The 12,475-nt window shown below is 42.3% G+C and overlaps 2 protein-coding genes across 3 annotated transcripts in view; one reads left to right on the plus strand and one right to left on the minus strand.

Moving 5' to 3' along the window:
- pola1 (polymerase (DNA directed), alpha 1) overlaps positions 1-1,863 on the minus strand; it is a 55,093-nt gene extending 53,230 nt beyond the window's left edge. Inside the window, exons 1-4 of the mRNA XM_071485387.1 lie at positions 1,708-1,863; positions 1,032-1,153; positions 160-256; positions 7-84 (exon numbers count right to left, since the gene is read on the minus strand). Coding sequence (XP_071341488.1) covers positions 7-84; positions 160-256; positions 1,032-1,153; positions 1,708-1,756 — 346 coding nt within the window. The 5' untranslated portion in view covers positions 1,757-1,863. The remainder of the gene's footprint in view (positions 1-6; positions 85-159; positions 257-1,031; positions 1,154-1,707) is intronic.
- Positions 1,864-2,896: 1,033 nt separating this feature from the next.
- Positions 2,897-12,455, plus strand: LOC139625424 (choline-phosphate cytidylyltransferase B-like). 2 transcript variants are annotated; one of them, XM_071485390.1, is made up of 8 exons: positions 2,897-3,147; positions 7,304-7,403; positions 8,512-8,628; positions 8,741-8,892; positions 9,316-9,394; positions 9,484-9,626; positions 10,328-10,516; positions 10,697-11,072. In XM_071485390.1, exons 1-8 carry the CDS (start codon positions 3,067-3,069, stop codon positions 10,919-10,921), a joined length of 1,086 nt encoding a protein of 361 aa, XP_071341491.1. In that variant the 5' UTR covers positions 2,897-3,066; the 3' UTR covers positions 10,922-11,072. The 2 variants fall into 2 exon arrangements, with proteins under 2 accessions (XP_071341491.1, XP_071341492.1); XM_071485391.1 differs by lacking the exon at positions 2,897-3,147 and adding an exon at positions 4,411-4,548 and having other exon boundaries at positions 10,697-12,455.
- The last annotated feature ends 20 nt before the right edge of the window (positions 12,456-12,475 follow it).

The following is a 12,475-nucleotide window of genomic DNA, read 5'->3' on the forward strand; positions in this document are numbered from 1 at the left end:
GTTTACCTTTGCTGTTCTCTACAACATCATCATCCAAATCGTCGTCAAAGATTTCTCGTCCATCCTCCACATATCCTGTTCCATCTGAGTGGAAAGAAGCAATATTAAAACTCCTCATTCCACTTGTTCCTGCAGTGTATACAGGAGACTGTGACTCACCATCATCAATAATCCAGTCATCCTCTTGTCGCTCTCGTACCATCTTCGAGTACTGCTCCTCGTCCACCTCTTCATACACACTGGTAAACTCCTCCACCTGGAAAACACGATCATGGGTTGAATATCGCAGATGAAACAATCAAGGCCGAATAAATCAGATCCAACTGCATGATTCTCTGCTGGTGAAATTCAAATCAAGTCTGTTTTAGAATATTCTCTTCTTAATTTCTTTCAATTTATCAATTACTTGTTCAAAAAAAAAAGCCCAAGGTGACAATTTCAAATTGTTCATTGACTGTGTAACCAACAGTCCAAAACCCAAAGATATTACAATGGTATATGAAAGTAAATCAACAAATTCTCACATTTGAGAAGCTCAAAACAGCCAAGATCTGGCATTTCTGTTTGATGATCAATCATCAAATTAGTTGTCATTTGACTAACTGATTGATCAATAACTTATTTTTTATTAAACAAATGTGAGACTTTCCTTCTTCTGGAGAACCAGGCCAGCTTAACACATGGAGGTATTTAAATGTATTTAAAAAAAAATGAATCCACTGTTAAAATCAGCAAAAATGTAGTCAAAGCAGCTCTTAAGAGACATTTGATAGTATTTTAATAGATATTACCCATGTAACTACTTAATATTACTGTAACAATGTTGATCCAGAAGCAGTGGAAAGCAAAAATACTTTGTTGATCGAAGTAGGCTCTTAATTTAGGTCCTAACAAGTCCGACGATGATGCTCCGAGAGCTATATTGAGCAGAGCAACACTACGGCTTAAGACACTGTTGAATTAAGTACCCACACACGATTACACACAGATTGTGGGATATCTACTACCATAAAACAAAACAGGTTCCTTACTTCATATTTGACCTTCTCCCCCATCTTGGCTTTCTTGAGCTGTTCCAGTGCAGACTTCCTTCCCACCTTCTCCCTCTTCTCCCGTCTGGACCGAGACTTCGCCAGACCGCAAGCATCGTCGTCTGAGGAGAGGTTCACACCAACATGACGATGCGGCAGGTATGGCCACAACAATTTGACTGTCAAACCTTTATTCAAACAAACACTCCACTGTCACATTTGCAGCGAATCTTCTGATTAGCGCAGGCGCAGTACACTGTTTATTTTGAAATTCCACTCAATGAACAGGAAACACTTCTTCTTCTCCTTATTTGTGATATTTATTCAGGAGTTGTTTATTTTATTTATTTTTTATTTTTTTGGTAATAAATTGGAGGATTGGTTCATATGTGCAGGGCCTAGGATATTGGAGAGGTCACGAAGACAGCATCGCCCTGGTGTCCGCAAACATTATTATATATTCTCCTCTCTCAGACGTATCGACAGCGACCCTCTAGGTACATTGTTAGCCAGTCGACCAGAATGACAGACAGAAGCAGTGCTAGCAGCCAAAGCCTGTTCCCTGTCTTCGTATGGTGGTGAAAGCTAGCTAATGTGTTAGCTAACGTCATTGCTTTCCCCTGTGCAAGCCCGCTGAAGTCAGCTAGCACGGAAAGGTGAATAAAAAAAAACTCACCGCCGTCCGGACCGTCCATGTCTTTGTCTGGGTTCGATACCGGAGCCATGACTTTAGCTTTTTTTTAATCCTCAAGGTTTATTGACTGACAGCTGCTCTCCGCGTCCGTCAGTACAACAACAGCACAGTCCGCGCCAAATCGCCTTCCCGGGGAAAGTCATATGCAGGAAATGACATCACGGAACTGTCAGCCAATGAAATGACTCGCTGTCTCCACTGTGTCCGCACGGTGGCAGTGTTGCACAGTGTGAAATTATCTTTTTACCCTGATGTATTATCCATGTTTTTACCCAAAGGATCCACAGTATAAAAATACTGTATTTCTACAAAATTCAGTACATTAATCTGGCAGATAGAGCTATGGGTAAGTTACTCATACTATCATACCATAAAAAAAACAACAAACCTACAAAATGTACAATATCAACTGTTATGATATATATGTTATGATATTTATTAAATGTGTTGTATCTAAACAACACAACTTTTTTTTACAGTATTTTCTGAGATTTCAACACTGGATTCGTGGTATACATATTTCCCAGGGTAATAACAGTAACATAATACAACCATTTTCAAATGAGGATTCTCCAGTTATAGGTTTAGGCCAGTGATGTCCTTTTATTTATTTTCAGTCAATGTCTATGCCTGTGTATCCCCATGAAGTTCATTTCCATAGCGACCAGGCGGGACTATGGAGGGCACAATAGATTCCTGTCCCAGATTGGGGCCACAGAGAAACTACAGTGCGTCTAACAATGAAAACACAAAGGATGTTTTGTGCTTCATCCCCACAGCCCCTCATTTAGACTTTTAATACCATTGATGTGATAATTCATGTAAACCTATTCCAATGGGCCTACAGTAGCCTACAGTGAGCGTATGGCCACATCAGCATGTTAATCATATTGGTGACTCCAATAGCAAATAGTTTGAGTATGTGTATAGTATGGATTATTTTGGTGTAGGTTTAGCTATATGTTGTTATTCTTAAATGTATTGAACACTGTTTTTATCATTGCTGGAGCATAAGAGGTGAGATTTCACTCTCAAAATTGGCTACAAGCTGCAGATTGCGTGATTTCGGTCCTCCACTGTGGTACAATAGGAGGAGGGTAGCCCTACGTGGATGTACAGCCCAATGACCGTATGCTCTAGTGTTCGGCCTGTTGTGTGGACTGTGGCCCACAGTTGTCGCAGCTCATCAGCGGTGAGCAGCTGATCTGTCCTCTGGACAGACTGGACAGACGGGCTGCCGTCGCTCTGCTGCACTTGCCCGCCGTGCCGGAGCAAAACCTGGTAGCCTCCTTCCCCAAGTGACAAACGGATCGATATTCACATTGATTGAGGTCGGACACCATGGTGAAGCAGCGTCGCATCAGAGCGCACTCCTGCTGTGCCGCTGTTGCGCCTCTCTGTTGCAGAAGAGGACCGCCGAAGGTAAGCGCCCACTCCCGCACCGCTTGTTTTAATGAAAGTTTGCCAAGTAGCTCCTGGTGCGCTATGGAGGGGGGGGGGGGGGGGGGGGGGGGATAGTAGTTTGAAGTACTGCAGACATCCAATTTAAATTTTTTTTTTGGCCGAATAGCAAACAGCCTGCACTTTGCGACGGTGTATTTGTAGCCTCGTCTCGCTGGGTGTGACAGCTGAAACAACACAGCCCACTTATATATATCTCCAACTATAAAACCCGATTCAACAAGAGATGCCGAACATGTCAACACAGCGCAGTCTACTGTGGCAGTGTAACTAGTGGTGCCACTGAAGTTGTTAGTTAAACTGTGAAAAGTCTTCTCTTCGGGATATTTTCTCCTCTCAGGTCTAAATAAAATAAATAAAATAAATCTAAAATAAACCCGTTCTTATTTACATTACATTTTTAAGCCAAACTCTTGCCCGGTCAGTTGCTGATACCCTTTCACCGATGGTGCTATGGACCTCTCCACCAATCCCCGCTGTCTAAACTGCTGGGCTGCCTGAGCTGCTCTCCGATTGGTCCTTTCTTGGATCTCTCTCCTCTTTTCCGTCGCCATGGCGAGAGCTCATCAGCTCTGCCGAGAGTCTGCGAACAGGCAGAGATCGTTTATTGACACAACCACTCACTCACAGCCCACAAAACTGGACTGTGGCCAGCGCTGTTTTTATCAGGTGGTTCATTTCTGGGATGTTTTTTTTTTTTGTTTGTTTGTTTTTTTTTTTTTTAATAGTGATAGTGATAATACTGAGACTCCAAATCAACTGAATGGCCTAATTCACTTCCACTCATCTGTTAATAGTACTTATTTCCGTAGTTAGATATATGTTTTTTTCTTTGCACAGACAGTTGTCCAGTAAACATCTGTAGGCTAACACTGGTGCCAGATGTGGAGAATTGTGCCATAAATGCAAGGCCTCTATAGGTTGAATTAAGACTCACTTATCTTCAGAGAGGAGCAAATTTTATAGAGTCGTTACAACAAACCAGGCTTTAGTCTCAAATGAACACTGGGCATTTTTAAATGAATATATTTGCAATATTAGCAACATCAAATTGAAAGCAGACTTTAAATCTATTTGTCGTACCCAGAAATAGCTGCAGAGTTAGATCTCTTCACTGCCTCCTCTTCTGTGCAGCAGGGGATCAGAGAGGAGGAGGAGGAGGAGGAGGAGGAGGAGAGGGGAGAGCAGACAGAGAGGCAGGGCAAAGAGTGGGCGGGGGAACAGAGGAAGGAGAAAGAGTGGTGAGGAAGGAGGCATCGTCTCACTGATGCTGAGTCACATAACTGAGGGACCACAGCCGCATCCCATGAGTCTTTGGGAATAATGGAGGAGCTTGAGCACACCTGCCCCCACCCACGGACGGTAGGGCATTTGTGTCTGTGTGTTTTCCTGTCTATAGCTGTCTTACAGTGTGTATACAGAGTGTGTGTGACAGGGGGAGAGAGGAAGACAAAGGGTCCTGCTTTCTCCCCTGTTACGAAACAGGTCCCCTATAGCATGTGGCTGTGGGAGATGCTGAGAATGCTGAGTGGACAGTGTGTGTGTGTGTGTGTATGTGTGTGTGCTGCCAAAAGAGGAGGAGGGGGTTTACACAGTGGGTAGCATAGATGTCCTGCTGAAGGGACTTTGCAGCAGTAAGGACATAAAGCCTCCTGTTTGGCTACTCTCTCCTGCTCTGTTGTTCTTCGGTGTGATTCCACATCCTGGCATTCACGTTAGTCTCCTCTGAGCTCTCCATCTTTGCTTTTTCCTCCACTCTGTTCTCACTCCATCCTCTCTCTTTGCTTGTGAGGCAGTCTCTCTTTGCTGCTGTTGTTTCCTCGTGCCCTGTGCTCCCGTGTTTCTCTTTTTTTGGCTTTAATCCTTCTTATGCCAGATGTTCTTTGCCTGTGCCAGAAGGGGGTTTTACTGAGCGTGCTCTTGCCATCCATCCTAATAGGACCGTGTGCTCCTGGTCAGTTAGTTTAAGCTTTACCATCTGCTCTGTGCTCAATGTTTGTAAGCTACTCCTATGTTTTCACCATGCCCAAGGACTCATGGGTGGTGAGGACGCTCCCTCAGCACCTTATCGGTGTGGTGTTGTATTGCTGTTTTGTTGCAGCCCTGATGGCTCCAATTTAATTCTGATACTTCTCTACTGTACGTGGACAGGGCAGACACCATAAAAGGAGACTGATATCTATGGCAATGATAAAATTGAATGCCTTCTTTCTACTCCTGCTGTAGCTGTAACTCTTCACTCGCCTCTGTGTTGCCTGCTTCACATATATGCTGGTACTTCTGACAGATAATTGCATATAATCCACATGAAATTGCTGCCCACATCCCCCATGTTGCAGCGACTCACATAATGAAGTGAAAGCAAAATGGCAATTCATCAACTACAGCTGTTGTAACAGGCTGTAAGCATCTGTATACCTGACTGTGCTTTGTGTGTTTTTAGTGCAAAATGTACAGTACTGTGTGTTGTCCTGCACATTGATGCAGTGATGTTACTTATGTTTGGGGTCAGTGAGACCCCAGAGAGGTCAAACTCCCTGTGGGCATGTTATCAGGTCAAAATGATAAGGAATTCATAAGCAATTAAATTAGTAAACATCATTAACTGTCATGGTAATAAAACAATGTTTTTTTTGCAGTTTAAAACTCTCCAGAGTTTCCAACAGAATATGAGGATTAAAATAGCTGCAGTGAGGGCATAGCACCTCCCAGATGTTTATTAGAGATCAATGACACAACAACTGTCCTCGGAGTGGCAGGTTTCTTTCTCCATATATATGGTGGCATAAAAACATGTAATAAAACCAATATAACTCTGAGTATTTTTAAATTATTATTGAAGTGACCTTCTCATGATGAAATAGCCCTGAAAACTGTGTAATACCCAGATTAATGGGGACACTATCTCTGAGAAAAGATGTTGCTGTTGAACTTTTTAAAGTCTTTTTTTCATACAGTGAGCGCTACCTTGTAATGGGGTGGAGACACAAATCAAAACATCTGCAAATAAAATCAGAACTGTGTGTCTGGTTGGATAAAACTTGGGGTTATGTTAAGTAAGAAATGTTTGTCTGCCCTTTAGCTCTGGGTTGGGGCTTTATTTCCTTAAATAAATTCACCTGTTAAGTGTCATTCTCCAAACCTGCTTCGATATTTGCCACTTTTCCTACATTTGTGTCTCCATTTCCTCGGTCTGTCCCTGTCTGTGTTCGTGGAACATGTCGTCATGCCTGACTGTGGTTTTGTTGTTACTCCTGGGGGATATTTGACGTCAGTTGCCTGTCATGTCCACGGAGACTGAATCTGTTTCCATTTTTTTTTTTTTTTTTTTTTACATCTTCCTCTTCTCTGCTCTGTGTTGACTGGGAGTCTATTTTGCTGGTGTGAATGAGATTCAGCAAGTATTCCCCGCAGTCAACAGATGGCACACAAAGACAATTTTTCAGTCAGGCTCACACTGCAGCACTTTAACCTTGATGGTGTTTTAACAAGTACTAAAAAGTATCGTCCTTTATCTCACTTGTCCTGTCTTGCCCCGTCTGTCTTTCTATGCCCTGTTGTCTTTTATTCTTCCTTTATCTGCTTAATTTACATTTAATTGTCTGAAAATAATCATTGTTTTCCTCCTGTCCAATTCACAACATGAGGTCACCTACATATTGACGTCTTCCATCTGATTCTTCCCTTTGCATTTTAAGTTTATTTTGTAGGACAACAGATCAAATGCACCTGCCTTACTTGCTGTCACATGTTAATACACACATAGACGACATACAGAGGTACCTGCTCACACACACGGTGTGATCAATAACACTGAGTGCAGCTCTGTCTGTCTCTCAAGCCATTGTCCAACGTGGAGCAGGCATCAGCTGTGGTCAATAACTTAATGGAGGTTACTGTAACTGAAATGAATGTGGAAAGGGAGACATATTGCATATCGCTTAAGGGATGGGCGGCTGCGTTTCTGTTCAGGGGTTGACACGTGCTTTCTTAATGCAGGTGCTCTAGATGTTATAAAACCTTCCTCTCCATCATCCATTCACCTTTCAAAACAAGAAATCTGTGCTGTACTTTATCTGTCTATGACTCAGTCTCTTTCTCTTCCCCTTTGTCGCAGACTCTGACAGAGCCTGCCATCTTTGCCAGGGAGACCAGTTGTGACTGTCGCGCCCCTCACGAGAAACTCACCATTGCTCAGGCCCGCAGAGGCACCCCAGGTTGACCTCTTCTTACTTGGTTTCTTTTTCTTTCTCTCCCAGCTCTCATGTTTATCGTCAATACATGACTTACATCAAACCTTCCTTTCTCTAACTACATTTGCTGTTTCTTCTACTGCTACTTTTTTATTACTATATTATATACTAATATAGTAGTAGATGGTATACTATTATTTGCTGGATTATATAAATCCTGCCTTGAGCAGTGTCTGCAGTCTTCCACCCAAGCTGCATACAGCCCCTGCACGCTCCACCAAGGAGCCAGGGCGTCTTGTATGTTGTCTGAGAGGCAGAAATCCCCCAAAAACCAGGGCAAAACAGTCAGAAAATCACCCTCCCCTGCTTGTAAAGCAGGCACAGTAACCACTGAAGGCCACTCAGATGAGCATTTTAACATTTTCATTAACTCAGCGCTCCTCTCATCTGGATGTTGGTGGTTGGACAGTGAGAGAATGTCTCCCCCATCCCCAGTGTAAATTACATCCATGCTATCACCTGCTGATGCGACTGCTGCTACTACTGTAGCTGTCACTGCCACCACTACTACTATTACTCCTCCTGCTGGATCTATTACTTCAATCATGTGCCACAACTACGTCAGATTGTAATGCTATCGCTACTTCTTTTTACCATTGCTTTACCCAGGACATCATAACGAGTAACTCCTCGTTCTCCTGATGTCACTACTAATGATGATAACTAATAATTGTAATTGGGACTAATCAGACAAAGTGGAACTACCCCAGCTCCAGTTTATGTGTACCAAACTGGTTTTTACTCATGTAATTGAAAATTTGTTTGGTTTGTTTGTTTTCGTCTCCACTGATGCACGATAAATGACGCAATTAAAGCATCAAGGTGGCTCCCACTTTATATCTCTCCTTTACTGGTTCTGTTTTGTGGTTTCATACTGCATATTCCTAAATGAATGAGCTGAATGCCACACGACATATACAGGATGGAGTCATAGAAAACTGTCCAGAATACGAAGAGAGTGGAGGGAAAGTGGGGATTAATAGGGGTCTAACAGCTAATGTTTGCAATGGGAAAAAAGCTGTTAGTTTGTGATGATCTGTGACTGTGTCGTTGTCCTGCTGTCTGTTTTCAGTGGACCGGCCAGTCAGAGTCTATGCAGATGGCATCTTTGACCTGTTCCACTCTGGACACGCTCGTGCTCTCATGCAGGCCAAGAACCTCTTCCCCAACACCTACCTCATAGTAGGAGGTAAGGAGAGACCCACTGAGCAGTCAACACGCACTCTGACCCATGCAGATTTGTCTAACCGATATGATTTGTATGTGTTTTGTGGGGTTTCCCCGGCGTGTGTATGGAACAGTGTGCAGTGATGAGCTGACCCATAAGTACAAGGGTTTCACAGTCATGACGGAGCACGAACGTTATGAAGCGCTGAGGCACTGCCGCTACGTCGACGAGGTTCTGAGAGACGCCCCCTGGACTCTCACACCCGAGTTCCTTGAGAAACACAAGGTGCATATGTGTTGTTCTTTACAGTGTCTGTGTGTTAAACTGTGCATCTTACAAATTCAGATTTTTGATGTAACTGAACTTTAAGGATTAATTCAATTTTTTAAACATTAAATTTTTTAAATCTATTTTAAAGTAGTCTAATGCAGTTTAATTCCTTTTAACATTCCTTTGTTTTGATGAATATTTCACATTATATATCACATTCACTGACACAAACCGGTCACCTGTCAACCAGTCACTGTGCACATAGTGAGTAAATGAATTCAGAAACATGATGTAATCCGCAGCAACACTGTCAGTCCCTGATGTAAGGCTCTTAAGAGGAAACTCATTTCCAGGAACTTTGTGTGTGGAGCGCTTGTGTGTTTATGACCAAACCCTTGCTTTCTGCCATACAGTACGTCTCCTTTGATTGTTTCTCAGATCGATTTTGTGGCTCATGATGATATCCCATACTCCTCAGCGGGAAGTGAGGATGTTTACAAACACATCAAGGAGGCAGGTCAGTGTGTGATGCTCTGGAAAGATGAAGTTGATGGATTTCCTCCTTCAAAAATTAAATTGAAATTTTGTTTTGTGTGTGTGAACCAGGGATGTTTGTGCCGACACAACGGACAGAGGGAATCTCAACATCTGACATAATTACCAGAATTGTCAGAGACTATGACGTCTACGCCCGACGCAACCTCCAGCGTGGCTACACGGCCAAGGAACTTAACGTCAGCTACATCAATGTAAGAGCGTCATCAATTCTACATAATGTTTTAATGCTGACTGCTGCAGTTACTGTGTTGCAGATACAGGATACTCAAGTCTTTCAGTTAAATATACAGTAACCTTATTACAATATGGTTTTATAGAAGGAAGTTGAAGAAATATTTCTGTATCTATTTTGAGAGATTTCACTGTTACATACTGTTGTGTATGATTGATTGTGGATTCACAGCATCTGCTCATCGACCATGGTTTCAAGTCAAGAAAAGATTAATGTTAAGAGGCATCAAATATAGATAGAAATGACCTCATAGATAACTTTGAATGCAATATATGCAACTACATAATGGCAAAAATATAAAACATACAATTTTACTGCATCAGCATCATATTGGCATAATTATTTTGATACTTTGAGTATTTGCAAATTCATGGAAACTTTTTTTTTCTTCCATAACATGACATGAATTACGCAGTGAAAAGCTTAATTTGTAATGCAATCAGGATGTGGAATTTTTTCTTTGAGGACCGCTTGTCATTCAATTATAATTATAATGAATTATGAAATGTTGACTATTGCGTGTTATTGTGTTGCAGTCCCCTAGAAGTTTAACTGAGTCAGGATGCAATGATAACACTTCTTACAGAGATTCTGCTTCTTCAATGATGTGTTCACTTGCAACATTTTTCATGGCTTTTCCTCAACTTTCGATCCGCTCAGGAGAAGAAGTACCGGCTGCAGAACCAAGTGGATCGTATGAAGGAGAAAGTTCGCACGGTTGAGGAGAAGAGCAAACACTTTGTTTACCGTGTGGAGGAGAAGAGCCACGACCTCATTCAGAAGTGGGAAGAGAAATCGAGGGAATTTATCGGCAACTTCCTAGAACTTTTTGGACCAGATGGAACTTGGGTAAGTAGCTCTTCAACAAGGCAAACACTGTCATCATCACATCACATCACTGTTATCATTTAACATTTTAAATCACACTTGGGGCTTAAGTGTTAAGCTTTCCCAAAATGTGATGCATCTGTCTGATACATAACGTCAGACTGACGTCCGCTGTTTCCCTCCCCCTCTATTTCTGTATAGAAACAGGTTTTTCAGGAACGCAGTGGTCGAATGCTGTCCTACGCTCTGTCTCCCAGAGAGTCACCCTGCAACAGCCCTCCCCGCGAACTGTCCCCCCTGCGCTCTCCCTCACCTCCGTCTCCCCCCGCACGCTGGCACAATGCACGGCCGTCGCCCCCCACCTCCCCCAAAGGAGCGTCTGCATCTATAAGCAGCATGAGTGAAGGCGATGAAGATGAGAAGTAGATGGACTGTTGAACACACTCCCATGCACACACAAACACTTCACTCACAGCACACTGCCTGAGAACTGCTCACACACACACACACACACACAGACACACACTGACACACACAGATACACTCCTACGAACACTGGCAGGATACTGAAACAGTAATCCTCAAAGACGTTGCTAACATGCAATGCAGATGGTGGTCATGGGAGATGAAGTTCTGAGCTACAGAGCTAAGAAGCCATCACTGTCTCTGTTGTCTGGGCAACCCAGCAGGCGGAAGGAAGACGAAGAAAGAAGGGGATGAGGATTTATGTACACAGTGTCACATACCGTAAGACGGTCCAGAATCCTTTGCAGCATCTGTCGAGAGGATTTGCTTTGGATTGTCCAGCACTAACAGAGACTGTCCAACAGCCTGCTCATGATATCACCTCCCTGTTTGTCCTGTTCTGTTTAGCTTAGCATTTTCTTAGAAAGTTGCCAAGACTTTTTGTAACTACTGTGACCACATGAACATTGTGTCTGACACTCAGCTCAACAGGTTATGTGAACTGACAGGAACTGGATTCTTTCATAATTTTGTGCTTGTTGAACTGACAGTTAGGGATTGAACAAAAGACACTGGACTCCCTAGAATAGCGGAGATGTAGTGGTGCATAACCTGTTGGTACTCAAACAGATAGACAGAGATACTTTGCAGCATTTAAGCATAAATTATTGGCAAAGAACCTCAAACTTATATAAGTAGGAAATGATTTACAATCTTTAATTCCCTTGATTTACTTGGTCCCACACTACAGTATTGTCCAGAGGACTGCCCCTAATCTGTAAAATGCCTGTTAGATAGTCCCAAAATTTTGACTGTGATGAGCCAGAAGAAACAAAGTTCATTTAATAGCTTCTTGAATGTAAATCAAGTCTTTGAGGCCACACCTAGAAAATAAATGTAATCATTCTAATTTGTACTCACATGCTATACAAACACACAGATTCTTTATTTCAGTAGGCCTCACGATTATCATGAATCGCAGTAAGTGATAAGTAGAAACCATAAAAAAAACATGTATTTTTGACAGTTTTCCATGTTTTACCAATCACTGTTTAGCAGACATTTTTTTTTTTCGCTCTTTGCAATATGATGTCAGCTGTCAAAAAACCTGGCAAATTTGGAGATGCAGCCTTTCTCCAATACTCTGATGATACTTGAAATATACAATAATTGAGGCCCTCCAGGTGAACTGTCAGGTCCTCAAAAGCTGGAGCATAGCCCTTGTGTTTTCTTTGCTATAATTGGACATGTATGTAACAACTCCTTTGCTCAGGTCTGCTCACCAGTGATCCATATCAGAGCAGAGCAGACCCCTCTTCCACCCGAACAATACAATATAATGCCCTACTGCAATGTAGAGAACTTAATGTCCTGTACGCACTACATGTTAATCTGCACTATATGTACAAACTTTGAGAATGTGTCTTTTTTTATTTTTTAAATTTTAATGTTCCAACAGCTTGATATGTAAATAAAACAAAACTGTATAACTGAATGTGAATTAAAAGTCAGTAT

This window comes from Trachinotus anak, unplaced genomic scaffold (assembly GCF_046630095.1).
Source record: "Trachinotus anak isolate AG129_WGS33_773 ecotype Australia unplaced genomic scaffold, CSIRO_AGI_Tana_v1 ptg000009l, whole genome shotgun sequence".
In the NCBI taxonomy this organism is placed as follows: domain Eukaryota; kingdom Metazoa; phylum Chordata; class Actinopteri; order Carangiformes; family Carangidae; genus Trachinotus; species Trachinotus anak.

Coding starts and splice junctions, on each gene's coding strand:
- LOC139625424 (XM_071485390.1), top strand. CDS start 3,067: ATGGTGAAGCAGCGTCGCATCAGAGCGCACTCCTGCTGTGCCGCTGTT. Junction 3,148..7,303: donor GCAGAAGAGGACCGCCGAAG/GTAAGCGCCCAC, acceptor CCTTTGTCGCAG/ACTCTGACAGAGCCTGCCAT. Junction 8,893..9,315: donor AGTTCCTTGAGAAACACAAG/GTGCATATGTGT, acceptor ATTGTTTCTCAG/ATCGATTTTGTGGCTCATGA.